Source organism: Rhinolophus hipposideros (assembly GCF_964194185.1).
Source record: "Rhinolophus hipposideros genome assembly, chromosome: 24".
In the NCBI taxonomy this organism is placed as follows: domain Eukaryota; kingdom Metazoa; phylum Chordata; class Mammalia; order Chiroptera; family Rhinolophidae; genus Rhinolophus; species Rhinolophus hipposideros.
This window is the reverse complement of record NC_138070.1, coordinates 4,062,636-4,081,170: the sequence shown is the minus strand read 5'-3', so window position 1 is coordinate 4,081,170 and position 18,535 is coordinate 4,062,636. Positions and strand designations below refer to the sequence as shown.

The 18,535-nt window shown below is 44.1% G+C and overlaps 1 protein-coding gene across 2 annotated transcripts in view; it reads left to right on the top strand.

Annotated features, from left to right (window-relative positions):
• The window catches only part of ATP6V0A2 (ATPase H+ transporting V0 subunit a2), a 31,808-nt gene that overhangs the window by 6,975 nt on the left and 6,298 nt on the right, over positions 1–18,535 (top strand). For both annotated transcript variants that reach the window (XR_013992501.1, XM_081037232.1), the window contains exons 4-17: positions 932–1,069; positions 1,764–1,852; positions 3,047–3,173; positions 5,693–5,775; positions 7,340–7,433; positions 8,197–8,409; positions 10,620–10,770; positions 10,975–11,111; positions 11,402–11,589; positions 11,689–11,779; positions 13,121–13,239; positions 13,844–14,054; positions 16,145–16,264; positions 17,602–17,721. Coding sequence is in view for 1 of the 2 variants with exons in the window: in XM_081037232.1 (XP_080893358.1) it covers positions 932–1,069; positions 1,764–1,852; positions 3,047–3,173; positions 5,693–5,775; positions 7,340–7,433; positions 8,197–8,409; positions 10,620–10,770; positions 10,975–11,111; positions 11,402–11,589; positions 11,689–11,779; positions 13,121–13,239; positions 13,844–14,054; positions 16,145–16,264; positions 17,602–17,721 (1,881 nt within the window). In the remaining variant the exon portion in view is untranslated. The remainder of the gene's footprint in view (positions 1–931; positions 1,070–1,763; positions 1,853–3,046; positions 3,174–5,692; positions 5,776–7,339; positions 7,434–8,196; positions 8,410–10,619; positions 10,771–10,974; positions 11,112–11,401; positions 11,590–11,688; positions 11,780–13,120; positions 13,240–13,843; positions 14,055–16,144; positions 16,265–17,601; positions 17,722–18,535) is intronic.

Sequence of the window (18,535 nt, the reverse complement as noted above, 5' to 3'; positions counted from 1 at the left end):
ATCATCCATGGAGGTTTCAGCTTGATCATCTGATGTTCATCACACTGGGAAATAGACGAGAGCTCCTTATAGCTCATCTAAAGCAATTATGTTTGTATAACTAGGACCCTTCCATCGCTGGCTGCCCTGTTTGTTTATCTGGGAGGAAGTCATTTAACATTTGGTATATGAGTGGACTCTAGGGAGAATTACACAATCAGATGAGTAGAAAGCAGTCATCTGGCTTGGCCTGTTTGATGGGTTGGTTAGGATAATTACAAATACAGTGATTACTGACTGTTTGTAGTTTTCATAAGGCAGAGCACAGTGATGAATGTGGTGTGTCAAGGGATTTGTTCTCATTGAGTCAATCATTTGTTTTACAATTTTGGCTTCTATTGTTTTAATACTAAGTAGTATTAAGGATGCTTTGTATGTAACTGGTTATTTAAGGAGATTTGTTCTCAAGAATTTTTATGCCCAATTAATTGTGTAAGGGCAACTGGATACAAACTTTTAAGCGAGGGACGAGGCATACCTATATTTAGAAAAGATTATCTAAACATTTTTCTGTGTTGCGAATGAAAGGAAAGGTAAACTTGAAAGAGGAAGACTCTTTGATGTGTGATAATGGATAAGCAGATGACAGAAAACCGAAAGAAATGATGGGAGTTCAGGCCAGAGGCGAGGCACGGCCTTGGCGTATTTCCACTCATCACGGCCTCCCCAGTGCTTCTGTCGTCTGTGGCGTGAGCTCATAGGAATTACCGGAATTAATACGAAACAGTAAATGATGGACTTTTAACATCTGTGCACGTTTTCATATCCCTAGCAAACTCTCATAAGTTGTAGCTTTTGAAGACCTCCGTTGGTTTTGGTGTCCTATAAAAAGATGGTTAGAACTACACTTGGAACTATCCCATCGTTTTAAGTAACTGCCGCTTTGTTTTAGGAGCAGTTGCAGAAGCTGGAGGTTGAGCTGAGAGAAGTCACTAAGAACAAGGAGAAACTGAGGAAAAACTTGCTTGAACTGATCGAGTACACTCACATGCTGAGAGTGACAAAAACCTTCGTTAGACGAAACGTGGAGGTACTGACGGCTCCCGTGAGGAAATGCATCTCTTTTATCAAAGTCTTGTTCCCATAAGGTCTCCGGTTTTGTTTTCAATTTCTGTAGAGGTATTGCTCTTTCCAAAAGATACATTTTGATCTTAGCTTTATTTTTCAGTTGGATTATATGTCATTATAAAAAGCTTTAAGCCTTTTCCTGTATTAGTTGGTTTTAGCAATAGCAATACCTCCTATTTGTAAAATGCTATACTTTGCAGTTGAAAAAAATTTTTTATGATCATATAACATAATTGAACAGAGGAAGTCAGCTTCCTTTAAAATTTAGTTTTTCCCCAAATTGCTTAAGACTAAAGGAGGTTTTAAAAAAAACACCCTCTAAATTATAAGAGTAAAGGAAAGTCTATATGTAGTAATCGTACACTCAGCTGAGTATCAGAGAGAGTACATTCCTTCTGAACTCAGTTTCACTTCAGAAAATTTATTTTGGATTGAAGTGATAGCATAAATTATAACCATACTTTGATGTAAATGTCTTCAAGTAGCTTACAGATAAAGGACGGGGAAATGACCCTTTTTATTGATCAGAGCAGAGTCCCACGTGTACGTTATCTTGGGGCCTTGGCTCTCAGATCTGCGCAGTCAGTGGTGGTGCCCTAAACTTGTTTGGAAACGTGACAGAGAAGTAAAGCGTCCCTTTGTATATCTCTTTGTAGTTTGAACCCACTTATGAAGAATTCCCTTCCTTAGACGGTGACTCTCATTTGGACTACAGCTGCATGCAGAGGCTGGGAGCAAAGCTGGGGTAGGTGGCAACGTGGGCTGTCGAGCTTCGTGCTGCCCTCTTGTCAGAGGAAGACGAACTCTGCAGAGCGGACGAATGGGCTCCGTTGGAAAGCCTGTGATTGAATGAAAGAAACTGAGTATTTGTTTAAGAAAACACTGTGTACTTCTGTATTTGTTGAGTTGAATTATTCAGCTCTATTGACTTTTTAGCCAAATATGACGGGTATTTCTTCTTTTGGCATAATGAGTTGGAAAGAAGGAACAGTTAGGCTGGTTTTATTCCTAAGCCTGGAATACTTGGTCATTGGAGCATCAAATCCTATTTTGTTTGGTGGAGACATAGGGGCTGCACCGAGTTGGTTCATGTATCAATTGTACGGTAAGGGTCTCTTTCTGCCGTTTCATTCTTTCTGTTTAGTTGATGAACTAATGGTAACTTGTTTCCTCATGTGACTTGTGATTTCTTTTTATTATGAACTTATGCTCCTGTGTTCATTATCTGTAGGAATTCAGTGTTTAGTTTGAGGATGTATTCCTCCAGAGAGAATTTATTTTTACATTTGTCAAGTACGTACGTGGGAGCCCACTAATAACCTGGAATCATTTTGTATTAATTTCTCAGCTTGAGTTTTGTTTTGTTTTTCTGTTTGTTTTTTTCACTATGCAAATAATGTGAGTTTAAGCCACAAGTCTGAGTGAGCTTTAACCTGTGGTTATAAATTCTCAAAGAAGATTTCCCCTTTTTCCCAGAACCCAAACTGAAACGAACAGGTTTATGAGTACTTGTAGGCTCCTTTGCAAGGTGGGTTTTTTTCTTGTCCACCTATTCCTACAGGTGTAGCCCTTGAGGGTGGATGGGGTCCCAACTTCGGAGGGGCCTGGGGGAGATTCAGTTGCATCTCCTCGTTTATATAGACCCAGGGCCCGTCTCCCATGCTGCCACTGAACCCCAGGCGTTAAGGTGCTGGGTCGGTATGATACATCAGGGTGGTTTCAGTTCCAAGAATGGCTCTAATTCTAGACTCAGCTACACGTGGAAACGGATATTTCAAAAACATTTTATCCAGCGTTTTAGGTATTTGGCAGTTGGAGGGCTTTCTGTATGCCTTCGCCATTTGGCCAGAGATGAAAGTCTTCATCATCCTTTTAAGACAAGTTGATAAGAATGCGTTGCTTTCAGTTGACTACAGCTCGTCTTTTTATTGTCTCCTAGGTTTGTATCTGGCCTTATTAACCAAGGAAAAGTGGAAGCATTTGAAAAAATGTTGTGGAGGGTCTGCAAAGGTTACACCATCCTGACCTATGCAGAGCTGGATGAGCCCCTTGAAGACCCTGAAACAGTGAGTAAATGTCACGATCACCTGCTGACAGTGACAGACTGCCAGCAAAGTGGGAGACAGAGGCACAGTGCACAGTGCCCCATCTGAAAGTGGGTTGTCCCCCTGACGCCTTATCACCCTGGAATACGTTCAGATGTACTTCCTAAAACCAGAGACTTTCTTCCCCATTACCGCAGTACGACCAGGAGATGAACAGAGACACGTCACTGCCCTCCGAGCCTCAGGTCCCATCCAGCTTGCACCGGTCATCCCAACACTGGCTTTTACAGCGAAGGATCTAGTTTAGAATCACACTTTGGATTTAACTGACACATCTCTCTGATCGCCTTCATTTTGGGACATTTTCTCAGTCTTTCTTTAACTTTCGTGAACTTGACATTTAAAATTATTGTAGACCAGTTTTTTTTGGTAGACTGTCCCTCAGTTTGAATTCGTCTGTTTTCTCATGATTGGAGTCAGGTCATGCATCTTTGGCAGGAACGTCACGAAATGATGCTGCGTTCCTCTCACCGCGGCCACCCCGCGGCGCGTGCTTCAGCTTTTCCCCCATGTTTTCCACTCTGTTCTGATACTGAGAAATCCGGCTCCCATTGTCCTCAGTATATTTCATGAATTGTTTAATTAACTTATTTATTCAGTGTAACCCATCTTCCAACCACATCAGCCCTCCCCTCAGCCCTGTATCCTTGCCTTCAGGACCCACCTGTCTGTGATTCAGTGAGGCTCCCAACCTGTTCCCCTGACCTGTGTCCCAAGGGCTCGATCCTTGCACTGCTTCTCTGGCCTTAGGGATCCTATGAATTTCATGAATTTAAGTACCATCCCCCAAATGTATGTGTCTAGCTGGGACCTTTCCTCCGAACAGCAGACTTGTATTTAACTTGCTGCTCCACCTTGTCTTAAATACCTGGAAGATATTGCTACCTTATGTCTAAAACTGAACTCCTGATGTCTCCTCCCCAGACCTGCCCTTCCAGGCTTGCCCATCTCAGGCTGTAAACCTTGGGGATCAGTCTTGACTCGTCTCTTTTTCCTCATACCTCACATCTAGTCCACCAGTAGGTCTGTTGGCCTCCTCTTTTAAATAGGAGGAAAATTTGGCCTCCCATCGCCTCCACCACCACCTGCTGCAGGAGATGGGCACCCACACCTGAAGGGCCTCTGACCTGAGCTCCTGCCCTGGCCTCTGCCCCACTCAGCTCTCTTTCCTCTAAGCATCCAGAATGACCCCTGTAACTATAGTCAGATCATTTCACTCCTCCACCTAAAACCCTCCAGGGGCTTCCTGTCTCACTCAGCAAAAAGCTCAAAGCCTTACAGCGTCACCTCTTGTCGCCTTGTCACACCTCTGACTTGGGTTGCTACTGCTGCCCCTCCATTTCTCTTCAGCCACGCGGCTTCTTGTTTTCCCTCAGCTCACTTCTGCACGAGACTTTCCTTTGGTTCCGAAAGCTCCTGCAGCATTGTCCACACGGCATGCTCCCTCACCTCCTTCAGCCCCTTTGGCTCAGATGCGCCCTTCTCAGGGGGACCATCCCTGATCACCATATTTAAAAGCAGTAGCCCCCAGCCCCTCCTTCCTGTCCGCCCCTTCCAGCTTTATTTTCTCTAGAGTACCTACCTCCTTTGGCGTAGTGTGTATTTTCTTTGTTGGTGTTCTCCTGCCAACCTGAATGTAATCTCTTTTCCTCTCCTAGGTCAGGGATTTTGTCAGTTTTGTTCACTGTTGTATTCCCAGCATGTAGAATAGTGCCTGGCAAATAGGCCAAAACCTATTTAGTTTTCTTGGTAGAATATTTGTAAATACAGTCAATTTTCGTTATATTCGTAGTAGTTCTAGTCTATAAAGTTTCTGCAAAATACAACCACTATTCTCGGGAAAATACAGGGTCAGTTTCCTACAAGCCTCTGGTCACAACATTTTGTCAGCCTATCACTACATAACCTACTTTATGTGTTTCAGTTTAAAGACACTTATTTAATATACATTGTTGATTCATAACACTGACCTGAGCCATCAGCACTGCAGTTCACACCTGAATGAAGCTTATCTGACACGCACGTTTTCTTCCTGAGGTGCGTCACAGCCTCTCTGCGCTCAGGGACACTGACGGTGCTTTAGCACTTTGCTTGGGGCCAATTTAACAATGAATTCACCACCAAAAAGCACCAAAATGTGAAAATGGTGGCACTACACAGAGCACGATAGGGACGCTTACTTACAGTAAGAGCTGAAACAAGCGTCACCGTGTTCAGCCCAGCTGGAACATGTGCGTTGGGTGACTCAGAAGTTTTGTCGCTCTGCTTGTCTACAAATGACTGCAAAAACGCTGCAAGTATTGGTTTTGGGGTTAGGAATGATTTTTATGGTGCATTTGCAGTTGTGGGATCCACAAATAACGAGGATTGACAGTATTTGTTGGACGAAATGAAGGCACTAAGTCTGACAGAGTTTGGGCTGCCAGAGTTTTCCAAGTTCTGTCACAGAAGTAACAATCACCCTTATTTACTCTTCGTAGGGAGAAGTCAGAAAGTGGTATGTGTTTTTAATATCCTTTTGGGGAGAGCAGATTGGCCACAAAGTTAAGAAGATATGTGATTGGTAAGAAAAAGAAACATTTCATTTCATTTATTTCTTTATATTTATTTCCTTTACAAGGAAAATCCCTAGTTTTCCTTAAACATCCCTCTGTGTTTGAGAAGAAATATGTGGGTGCAAAGGCTGCTGGATTTTGTCACATAACATCCTTGCTGTAATACCATCTTTTTAAACATTTAATTTGTCATCTTTTGCCAGTGCAGTACTTCATTTAAAAGTAGAGACCATGTTAATAACATTCCCAGATTGGGTTTTTATTTTTTTAGAAATCAAGGCTTAAGATCAATTGGAGAAGAAATCAAATTCTAATATTTTGTGCCTTCCCGTTGCTTTTAGCTACATGCAGTCTTATCTGTCATCAGACGGTTCATCTTTTGTCAAACACTTGTCAGTTTTCTCCTTGCGGAAGGGCAAGGCAAGTGGTGAGGAGTGGGCTCAGAGCCGGCCTGCCTGGATTCGGAGCCTGGCTTTGCCACTCACTCTCTGGGCAGCCTTGGGCAAGTCACCAAGTCCCGGTTTCCTCATCTGTAAACTGGGGGGCAGTTCCCTTCTCACAGGGCTGTTAGGACTCCGTGAGATACGTGTGAAAGACTCCATTGAATGTTGAGTATGTCGCAACAAGAGATCTGTCTGTGACTTATTCTTGTCAACAAATGGAAAAATAAACAAAGCCAAACAAAAACCTCAAAAGCACACTTCATTGTTTTCTTACACTCAGCGAAATTTTAGATGACCTCCTTTGTTTGGGGGATCGGGAGGGGCTTGGGTATTTCTTTTGGATCAGTGTTCCCGAGTTTGCTACTCAGTCACTGATAATATGGGGAGTCATTTTAGGTGTCACATGGAGAAACCTGTTGTTATTTTACTAGAGAGATATTTATTCTAACATAGGTTAGAAAAACTGTAACCAGCACAGCAAACCCATGATTTCACAGATAGCATTGCCAAGGATGAAGCTAGAATAAGCATTTAATTGTCAGACCTCAAAGAAGAGTAAGTTTGGTGTCGAAATACTAAGTTGGTATGGGAGCAGCTGCGGGGGGAAGGTTCGGCTCTACAGTCCCCACCCGTGCGGACTGCGGGCTGTGTGTCACGGCCCCTGAGAAGGCGCCTCTTGCGGTGAGGGACTGTTCACTGCAGCACATGTCAAAGGCAGCAAACCAGAGCTGTTCTGTCCCTGTTTCCCTCTTTTTCAAAAGGTAACCATTGTTGTGTATTGTGCTTTCGTGTTTCAAACCTGTTTAACGATGCCCACCCCTGGGAGAGTAGTGAATTTCAGAAAGCTGGAACTGGGAACGAGCTTCAGGAATCATGGAGGACAGAGTGTACTTTGCATCTAAGAGAGTTTGCTAAATGTGTCGAATTCAGTAGAAGTTCGCCGAGGGCCTGTGTGCAAGGCCCGCCTAGGGCAGGGTGTCTGTCTGCACCCCTTAATCCCTGGAGGCTGCTTTGTAATTGCATTGTGGAAGCAGCTGTGCGTGGCGGTGGGCTGGATTCAGTTCTGGTGCTCGATTTGGCCTGTCCTGGTCCCGACGGACGTGGGAGTGTGTTGACTTCTGTCTTCCAGTTACCACTGCCACGTCTACCCCTACCCAAACACTGCCGAGGAGCGGAGAGAGATTCAGGAGGGACTGAATACGCGGATTCAAGATCTTCATACTGTGAGTAAGCCAGCAGCTGTGGCCTCCTTATCTGCAGGTCGTAAAACATTTACACAGCCATTCACTTTCTCACTTAATATGGAAAGTTTTAGTTGTGACAAATCAAGATGTTTTAGGGAGATTAGAATGCCACTTACCTCCTTCATGGAAGTTTAATTTTAGCAGCCTGTTGGCAACCTAGATAGTAATAGACTTTAAAACTAAAGCTCATCTTTGGCATGTATAATTCCTCATCAGAGGAGATAGTCAAGCCCTGCTTAAAATGGTGGCTCTTCTTTCTCCTGCATGCTTTAATTCAGGTTTCTTCTCATGTCTGTGAGGGCTCTTGGTGACAAGCAGCGGACTCTAACCCACTTGAGCGAGAGGGGATTTCTTGGCAGGATGAGATGGGTGGGAGATGGTGGCTCACAGGTTTGGCAGGGAGCTGGCCCAAGGTTGGGAATGGGTCAGAACCTGGCCATCGTGCTGCCACAGTGACCATGACCTCTAACACTTCCAGTGCCCTTGGGGTCCTGTTCTGCAGAGACAGCTCCCAAGAGATAGTATCTGACTGGCTGAGCTTAGGTTTCCCACCTGCCTCCTGGTGGTACTGGGGCCCCGGAGGAGAAGGAAGGAACCGCTCCTTGACTGTCCCCAGGAGAGGCAACTGCCTGCAGTTACCCTCCATCAGTGGGGAGAAAGGCCCCTAAAAAAGTCAGGTGCCCGGCAGGCAAAAACTGGAGCATGCCCACTCTACTAAAAGCCCGCCTTTGTCCTTCCCCAGGTGCTTCACAAAACGGAGGACTATTTGAGGCAAGTGCTGTGTAAAGCCGCCGAATCTGTCTACACTCGTGTCATCCAGGTGAAGAAAATGAAAGCCATTTACCACATTCTGAACATGTGCAGCTTCGACGTGACAAACAAGTGCCTCATCGCTGAAGTCTGGTGCCCCGAGGCCGACCTGCAGGGCCTGCGGCGCGCGCTGGAGGAGGGCTCGGTAAGGCCGCCGCTGTTCCTGCCCTTGTCAGGGAGTGAGGGGGGGAGGGGGTGGCTGGCGCTGCACTTGGGAAGTGGGAGAAATCCATACCTGGAGCAATGAAGGAAGGGAGCATTTCATAGAGCATTTCTAGTCTCCTTGTTCATTGAAATGATGGAGAGCCAGCCAGTCAAGGGTGTATGTGTGCACGTGCATTTTTACTTTGCTCTTTCAGTAAGGCCAAAAAAATACAACAGGGAAGTGGCTTCCTCCTTCCTGCAGCCTCGTTTGTGTAGTTGCCCTGCTCAAAGGTAACCATCGTCTTAGTTCTAGTATGTATGAGTGTCTCAGTCACAGATAAGCAGATAGGAATAGATGCTCTTTTTCTTCCCCTAATGAAACTTCCCTATTTTTTAAACAATTATTTAATATCCCACTGTACAGGCGGGCACACTATGGCATTTAACTAGTTCCCTGGTCATTTGGGTGGTTTCCACTTTTATGAATACCACTGCAGTGACTAACATGTCACGGTTCATACGTGCACACATCTGTCTGTAGCATACATTCCCAGCTCTGGAATTGCTGGGTCAGTTCTGACAGATAACTGCCAACTCTTGCGTTTCTCTTACTAGGAGTGCAATTGACTCTTTGTTTAAGAGTCGTTTGAGTGTGTGTGAATTCTTGTGCATATGCTTTGTCCATTTGCTACTGGGTTGTTGGACGTTTTGTTACTCATTTCTCTTGGCTCTTTGTGATACGAGAAAAAATAATTTCCACAGTTTGTCATTTGTTTTTTTGTGTTTCTGTTTGTTTGCTTTGGTCATACAGACAGTTTTGGTTAAATCTAGTTGAACCCATCAATCTCTGCTCTTACCACTTCTAAACTTTGAGTAATAGGCTTTTCCCACTTCCCATGTTCCGGTGAGCGTTTTCCTGTATCAAAATCAGTTCTTCACTGGAAGTAGCAGGTTTACTTATTTCAGGGGACACATAAGGAAACAAGTTTTCATATGAGCTTTTTTGTTAATCACCGTGACTCATTATATAACCAGCTGATGGCACAAATGTAAACTACTGACTGCAGAGAAAGAAGGTAATACAGGAATATAGTTTGTTACTTCAGAGAGTGAGACATCTATTTTAAAGCACTAGGTGACTCTGACTGAGGTAGCATCAGTTTCGACGAGCATGACTAATACTCTTGTTGCATGAGCGTGAGTGTGTGTGTGTGTGTGTGTGTGTGTGTGTGGTTTTTTACCTTGAAGGTCTCTGCCGTCGCCCATTCACACCTCACCGCCCCCAGACCCCTCCCACTCCCACTCCTGGACTGGACGAAGTCCCTCCCAGTCTCAGCTTCTCTGGGGCTGGCCTACCACGTGGCTTTCTAGAGAACACTATTTTAGGGTCCTTTTTCGTCAGGTCTCTCAAATGCCACATTGCTTCCTTCACTTCCTCTGGCCTAGAGGCTGTGATCATGCACGTCTTGTAGTGTTCGGTGGTTTGTCCCCACACATTTGTACTTTATGGTCTGTGGGGACCTAGTTTTGTTATAAATGTTGTCCGTGGGTTTTGGTTTTGCTATCTAGTTGTGCTGTCTGCTCTTGGGGGGTTATTCAGAGAGATTCAAAACTATGCCATGGCTGGGAGTTTTCCCAGAATCCCCTTACCTGTGTGTGTTTTAAGAAATATAGTTTAACTATAAAATCCACTCTTCTGGTAACAACCTGTTTTCTTTATTTAATTTGAAAAGGTTTGTTTTCCATTTTAAGTCAATATATAATGTATTTCAGGATGAAGAAGTTATATATACGATTTTGCCATACTAATGTTGAATTTTGGTTTATTCTTGTCTAGTTTTTGGTTTAATTAGGTTATATTGGAGCTTTCTCTAAATTCCTCTTGAACATTTTTAGGAGACAAAATACTAAATTCTAGTTTTATGGTGGTGCTCCTGGGACTACTTCTGTCGACATACCAAACGTGTCATTTCCAGCTCCTCCGTTCACGTTCCCGCCCACTCAGCCGTGCCACCTCCTTCCTCCTGCAGGACCGCAGCCCTCCTGACGCTTCCCCGCTTCCTGCTGGCACTCATGCTGTACCTGAACCGCTCGGTGTGACCAGTACTTCCGCTTGTAGCCACGCACAGAGCCGTGCATAGCGGGCACCGATATTTGTTGAAAGAGCTCTTGGTTGATCATTTTTTTTTCTTTCCTTTTTTTATGTGAAAGAGAGAGAGTGGTGCGACAATCCCCTCGTTTATGAACACAATCCCAACAAAAGAAACACCCCCAACTCTAATCCGCACCAACAAATTCACCGAGGGCTTTCAGAACATCGTGGACGCCTATGGAGTTGGCAGCTACCGAGAAGTGAACCCAGGTTGGAAGTCTGCATGCACATCTAAGAATGTACTAGCTATTTGGAAAAACAGGCTCACAACTACTGTTTTGTTCTTTTGCTTATGTAAAGGATTAATTTTACCCTGTCAATTCTCTGTTGAGAATTCCGGAGAAAGTTGGGTGTTTGGCTTTACTGGAATGTTCTGTCTTTGCCATGAGTCAGAAGTATCTTTCTTCCCTGCAGCTCTCTTCACCATCATCACTTTCCCCTTTCTGTTTGCCGTGATGTTTGGAGACTGTGGACATGGCTTCGTGATGTTCTTATTTGCCCTCTTGATGGTGTTAAACGAAAACCATCTCAGACTAAATCAGTCACAAGAGGTAAAAATACAAACGTTCCAGCTCATCCTGTGTGGTTGGGGTAGCGTTAGGAGTGATTATCTTCTGTTTGACCGAAGCAGAGACATTTCTTAAATGTTAGTGTTTGGCAATAACGGTAACCCACCTACCTGACTGAGACCTGAGAGGTGTGGGTCTGTCGTTTCTGTGTGACAGGGACATCTGTTTTTGAGAGGCCCCGAGGGGAGTGGCAGAGACGGGCCCCAGAACGTCGATCGCTTCGCACGTTTTCCCGCAGGCCTGCTGTGCTCACCACGCTTTGCTTTTCCCAGATCATGCGTATGTTTTTCCACGGCCGGTACATCCTCCTGCTGATGGGGCTGTTCTCAGTGTACACGGGCCTCATCTACAACGACTGCTTTTCCAAGTCCGTCAACCTGTTCGGCTCTGGGTGGAACGTGTCTGCCATGTACAGCTCCAGCCACACTCCAGCGGAGCACCAGACAATGGTGCTTTGGAAGTAAGTGTGGTGTTGCCTTGCGGAGTCTGAGGTGGGCAGAGTGTCCTCCCAAGTCCTCCCGGTCTCACAGTGAGCCGTCATGCTCTGCTTTCTTCACAGTGACAGCGTCGTCAGGCACAGCAGGCTCTTGCAGCTGGACCCCAGCGTCCCCGGAGTGTTCCTAGGCCCCTACCCTCTGGGCATCGATCCTGTGAGTGCACCCGCCCCGCCCCCACCACCTCGGGTTCCTCTGGTGCTACCTAGTTGTCACTGTCACTGGGATTTCCCAGACTAGTGGGCACGGTTCATGTGCTTTAATTGAATTTTAAAAATTGGGATTATATTCATATGGTTCAGAAGTACATCTATGTAGATACTTTCTCTGTATAAAAGGTCTGCGTCTGGAAAAGTCTCCTCCCACCAGGTCCTTATTCACTTGGTTCCCAGCCTTCTCCCGACCCGGGAACCACTGGTGTGAGTTCCTTGTGCCTCCTTCCAAAGTTTCTTTATGAATATACAAACAGACACAAATGTGTGTTCTCATTCTCCCTGTTTCACCCAAAAGATAGTTCTATACCCATCTTTTTTATTTTAGCTTACTATTCTATATAGAGTTTCATATTGTACGTTTTTATGTGTTTACCATTGGTAGTTTTCTGTGTTTCTGCATCGCTTTTTTGCTCTCCCCGCCTGTCTCCTTCACTCCCTACTTCCCTGGAGGAACTGCTGGTAACAGGCTTTTCCATGTGTTTAAATCAGTCAAGTTGACTGGCCTCCCTTTTACCCAATTCCCTGCCCTGAATACTTCATTCTGAATTCTTATTCTCACAAAGAATGAGTCTTCCTGTCCTCAGAGGCCCTGTTTCCCTTTTCTCAATTCCCCTGAAAGTGGACCGTAGGGATTATTTTTCCAAAGAGTAAGAGAAGCAGTCATGAGTGGAGAACTGGAGGGGCGTTAGGGTCAGGGCAGCCCCGGTGGTCCAGCCACAGGACGTATGGGATGGGCGCCGGGGTTTGCCGGCTGCACAATTCAGACACTTTCTACACTCTGCTTTTTTTTTTTCCTGCAGTAAAACAGACTTACGAGAGAGTGTATAAAATGTGTATGTGAGGTTACAACACACCCTTGAATGTTCTCACCCAGGGTAAGAGACCCGGGTCTGCTCTCACCCCTTCAGTTTGCCCAGAGGGGACTTCCCACTCTGCTGAGCTCTGTGTTACTCTTTCTCTTGCTTTCCTTTTTAGTATCACTTCCGGGACATGTGTCCCTACCGGGGATCCTGTCTCATTTGGCATTCTTTGAACTTTATATTAAAGATGGAATTGTTTTATAAGTCTGTGGCCCTGCTTTAAGAAAATAGTGGTTCTCAGCTGGAAGGCATCAAGAAGAAAGTTTGAATGTTGCTTTCTTTGTAAATTTATAGCTGCCTTTCAATTTCAGTTAGGAACTTTCTTCAGTGTCACCTAAAGCAGTTAAAGAAGTTAAAGCAGTTAAAGTTCCTAAAGCAGTTAAAGAAGATTTCTCTTTTTTTTTGTTTTGTTTTATCTCTAGATTTGGAACTTGGCCACAAATCGCCTCACTTTTCTAAACTCTTTCAAAATGAAAATGTCTGTGATTTTGGGAATTATTCACATGACTTTTGGAGTCGTCCTGGGAATATTTAACCACTTGTAAGTATAGATTTTTTTTTTTAAAGCACAATTTCTAAGCCAGGTTTGGTATTTCTTAAACTTTGCTTCTGGATGGTAGACTCTATAGGTAAGAGGCGGCCACCACATGGTGTGTTCTTTTACGTGGTTCTGTATTGATGATACGTTTTTTCGGCAGTTTCACAGACTCATTCATTTGGCAGCTATTTACCGAGCACATTGCATGTGCCAGGCGCTGTTTTTAGCTCTAGGGAGTGAGCAGTCAAGACAGAAGAAAGGTTTTGCCCTCATGGAACTTAAATGCAAGTGAGGGAGACATGCAACATGCATGTTCACATTCATTTCTAGAAGTCATTTTTGTCATATTCTTTTTCTATAATTAGAAAACTCTTTGTTTATTAGAGCCAATGTGTGGGGAGAAAGAGGTTGCACCTTTTTCTCTAACGATCTGTAGCAAAGAGCTAGTCATCTTACTGTCCTCACGTTTCTCTTCATAAATGCATGTGAGTCACTAGGATGAGTCATAAGACGAATGATGTTGTGCTGAGATAGGCTTTGTCACAAAGAATTTTTTATCTTGGGCCAGTCTTGTCTGTGGGTTGATCGGTTACTTTTATTTTTCTAGGCATTTCAGGAAGAAGTTCAATATTTACTTGGTCTCCATCCCAGAACTCCTCTTCATGCTGTGCATGTTCGGGTACCTCATATTCATGATCATCTATAAGTGGCTGGTTTATTCTGCAGAAACCTCCAGAGTTGCTCCCAGCATTCTGATTGAGTTTATTAATATGTTTTTATTCCCGACGAGTGAAACAAGTACTCTTTACTCAGGGCAGGTAAGTAATCATCTTTTCCACTCTTCTGTGGTCAAAAGCAGTCCTCCTGATAGCCTTTTGTTTTGATCAGTAGAACAATTACAGGTGCTTTTCCAGGCTTCCCAGGCACTTCTCAGTGTGTGATCACGGAGGGTGCCGTCCTGCTCTGGACTCTGTACTGGGGGCTCCGCTCAGGCGGTGTAATCCAGACTCGCTGCCACTCAGGAACCGTCAAAACTGGGGGGAAGAAAATGTATTACTGGAGGGTTCCTGAGGGCTTCCCAGTCCCCCTGCTTTTCCAGTTTCATTAAAATCAAGTCTCTGACTAAGGCAGAGCGTCAGAGAACTGGCACCTGGACCACAGGCCACTGGCCGTCTCTAAACATGGCTTTTCTTTAATTGTGGGTTGGTACGATGCCATCACATCTGCAGTGTGGCCCAGAGGCCCAGAGTGTGGCCTCTGAGGGCTGACTGCCCTGCCTGCCATCCCAGCTCTGCCACTTCCTCCAAGTGGGACTTTGAACACATTATTTCTCTGTGCCTCAGTTTCCTCATCTGTAAAATGGGAATAAAAATAGTACACAATTCATAGCATAGAGTTAATATGTCTGAAGCACTTAGAAAAGTGCCTGGCACCTACCCAGTGCGTGGTAGCGCGTCTTGTCACCATGCTAAGGGTGCTGTGCTGTGCCGAGTGCCACAGTGTCCTGCCTCCAGGATGGTGGCGAAGCCATCACGGATCACGTCTCGGTGTCTGTGGGACAGAGGAGAAACCCTCTCAGTCGACACTGTCAGAACCTCTGTCCTCCTGAGCCGTGTTTTTGTGGTTCAATGTTTTTGACCTGTGGATGGAACATTTGGATTTGCTTTTCACATGCCATGACTGCTACGAGCTTGAAGTCAGATCTGAAGCTCAGCGTATCTGACTGTGGGCTTCGCTTGTGAACTACGTATGTGTATCCTTTTTGAACTCTGAAGTTTTCCTCTTATTTATATTTCTCCTGTTTATGACTTTTACAAACCGTATTTTATCATTTTATTGAACCTTCGTAGAATGACATAGACTAGATAAATATGAAAGGGAATTCAAAAGGACATAGATGCTGTGGCCAGAAAGATCAGTGAAGGGAGCTGCCTTTGTTTAGCACCAACTGCGGGCCTGGAAATGTGCTTTCCGTCAGTATTCTCTCTGAATTCTTACAACAGCCCCCCGAGGTGGGTGGTGTCATTTGAGTGGCTCAGGGCAGGCCAGGTTGCTTAGCTGCGGGGCCCGGATGTTAACCCGGTCTGCCTGAGTGCCCAGCTCACGACCTCTGGTAGGGCTTTGCCTGTGGCTGCCAGGGGTGAATTCAGGGATGAATTGTGTTGGTGGTGCGGTGTGAGAGCTGGTACACAGATAATAATGCCACCTAGTACCTGAGTGGTGCATACGGCTCTGGGAACCTGTATTTAACATGGGGAGGGCCCCAGACAAGGACAAGCAGGGGCCAGTGCTGTGCCTGGTCATGTGTTCCGTAACCATGTCCAGATCCCATAAAACCAAGCAAACTGCAGTGGCTATGTAAGCACGAATCTGCTTTGCTCTTGATTATTTTTAAATAACAGCAAAACTCCTTGCTTTTCAAGAAAATGTTTTTAGTTTTGTTTTGAATGCTATTTCAGTATTTTCCATGTGTAGAAGTAAATCCACTTACTACATGCTCACATTCCTCAAATAGTCATTATAATTAAAAAAAAAATACAACCACCAAGAATATAAAAAAGTGTATAGGTTGTGTTTGTATTTTCCTATTTATAGGTTTTTCAGAAAACGATTAGCTGGAGCTTGACTCTTTAGAATTTGTCTACAAATTTCTTACTCGTCTGAACAAAATGATAGTTTACCACTGTCACTAATGTTATTCATCAGTTCTAGAATTCAGCTACGAGTTTACAAAACAGAGAAAAAGGTTCACTGGGAAATAAACTTGGCTTGCATTTACTTTATGTTCCTTGTTAATAATTAACTAAAGGGACATCCTTCTTGATTTGCGCTAATGTAATAAAGCACACCAACGACAATGAGCATGTCTTCCCATTTTCACCGACTTCCCCCCCTTCTGCCCACACAGGGACACATCCAGAGGCTATTGCTGGCTGTCACTGCGCTGTCTGTCCCCGTTCTCTTCTTGGGAAAACCACTCTTTCTCTTATGGCTCCACAATGGGCGCAGCTGCTTTGGGATCAGCAGGGTAAGTGTGAGTTGGGATGCATCTTTGTAAATGGAGAACAAAGTCTGTTTTTAGTTATAAAAACGGGTTGGTAAAGAAAACACCTTGCAGAGGATCCCAGTCTCCTGTCTAAAAGCCAAAGCTTCCTTTCTTTACAACTTTGGTGTTGCCTGTTTGGCAGAAGCTTCATGCAAAGAGTCTGCTATGTCTGGGCACGTGGAAATAGGTCCCGCTGTCATGAACACACCTTAGGAGTTTGAACTAAATCCTTCGGTACGGCTTGTCCGAGCGCGTTTTCCTCCTCATTTTTGCCTCTTGATTTTTTTTTTCAAGTTTTTAAGTTTAAATAAATTAAATTATAAAAAAATGTGTAAAATATAGAAAATAGTGCCCTTAAGTTCTATCACTCATTTATAACCTGTGTGACCATTTTGTTTAATTTCTTTTTAGACTTGCATGTTTTCTAGTATGTCTAGTTTCTCATTTTATTTTTTTAATGTTGGTAAAATACATATAACATCAAATTTACCACCTTAACCATTTCTAAGTACACAGTTCAGTGGCACTAAGTGCATTCACGTCGTTGTGCAGCCAGCACCACCAGCCAGCTCCAGAACTCTCTTCATCTTCGCAAACTGAAACTCTGACCCCGTTGAACACTAACTCCCCGGCCCCACTTCCTCAGCCCAGCCCCTGGCGACCTCCATTCTACTCTCTGTCTGGGAATTTAGGGCTTTCACTACCCTGGGCGCCTTGTATAAGTGGATTCATACATTATTTGTCCTTTTGTGTCTGGCTTCTTTCACTCAGGATGCCCTCTAGGTTCATCCATGTTGTAGCTGGTGTCAGAATTTCCTTCCTTTTTAACGGAATAACACCCCACTGCACAGATACACGTCACTTGATTTATCAGTTCATCCATGAGTGGACACTAGGATTGCTTCCACCTTTCGGCTTTTGTGAATGATGCTCCTATGAATGTGGGTTACAAACATCTGTTTGAATCCTTGCTCTCAGTTCTTCTGGGCATATACCCAGGAATGGAATTGCTGGATCAGGTGGGAATTCTATGCTTAATACTGTGAGGAACCACCAGACTGTTCTCTACAGCAGCTGCTCCATTTTACATTCCCACCAAAGGTGCACAAGGGTTCCGATTTCTCTGTACTCCAACTAGCACGTGTTATTTTCTGGTTTCTTTTTTAGTAATAGTTATCCTAATAGGGATGAAGTACTCATTTTCACTTTTTTATTCCCGAAGAGTGGAATCGTTAAGAGAAATGAAGGGGCTCTAACTTCGGTTTTGTCACAACCTTTGCTTTTAAAGGCACTGACTGTGTTCTTTGGGTTGTTGTTAGAGTGGTTACACGCTTGTAAGGAAAGACAGCGAGGAAGAAGTTTCTTTGCTGGGAAGCCAAGACATAGAAGAGGGAACGAACCAAATGGAAGATGGATGTAGAGAAATGACATCTGAAGAGGTAATATTTTCAGTTACTACTGATAAAATCAGATAAATAACCAAACTTTCATAGAGATGATCATAAGAACGATAATAATAATCTTAAAAGACAAAGACTTTGGTGTCTGACAGTATGGTAGACGCGTGATGGCCACCGTAAGGAGAAGGTGTGTTTGGACTGAAAAATGACATAGGCAACTCCATAGACTATAATGGAATTTATTATAGAGTAATTGACTTACAGGATGATTGGATTGGTATGGCAGAGTCAACCCAGAAATTCTGTGCTGATTATTCTCCGCTAACAGACCCCTATTTTGGTCCTTTTTTATAGTATAAGTCAGGTACTGGTGATTGACAAGATAAAGGGACAAAGAATGCAGTACGTGCTGGGGGTCACACCTCTTGGTGGTCCTGTGATGGAGATTGTTTATAATTAATACCATCACCAGTCTGATATTTATCTCAGTTGTCATGCTATTCTGTCTATTACAAACAAAACTATTTATGACTACATTTTATGGAACACAGATAATCGTCTAGAAGGTTTTGATATGCTCGCTGAGGGCAGTGAGGTTAGTCAAAGGTCACGGCACGAAAGAAGTCCAGGACACAGACATGGAGTTAGTTTTGTTCACTTCCACATCTGAACAGGTGGTGAGCATGCAATGGAGTACACAGGTATCAAATTATAATGTTGTACACCTGAAATTTATGTTCTACTATTAACCAGTGTTACCTCAATAAATTTAACTAAACAAATAAAACATAAACAAAACAACTGTCACTCACATCTTTCCAAATGCTGTTTTGGTCTTATAACTGTCATCATG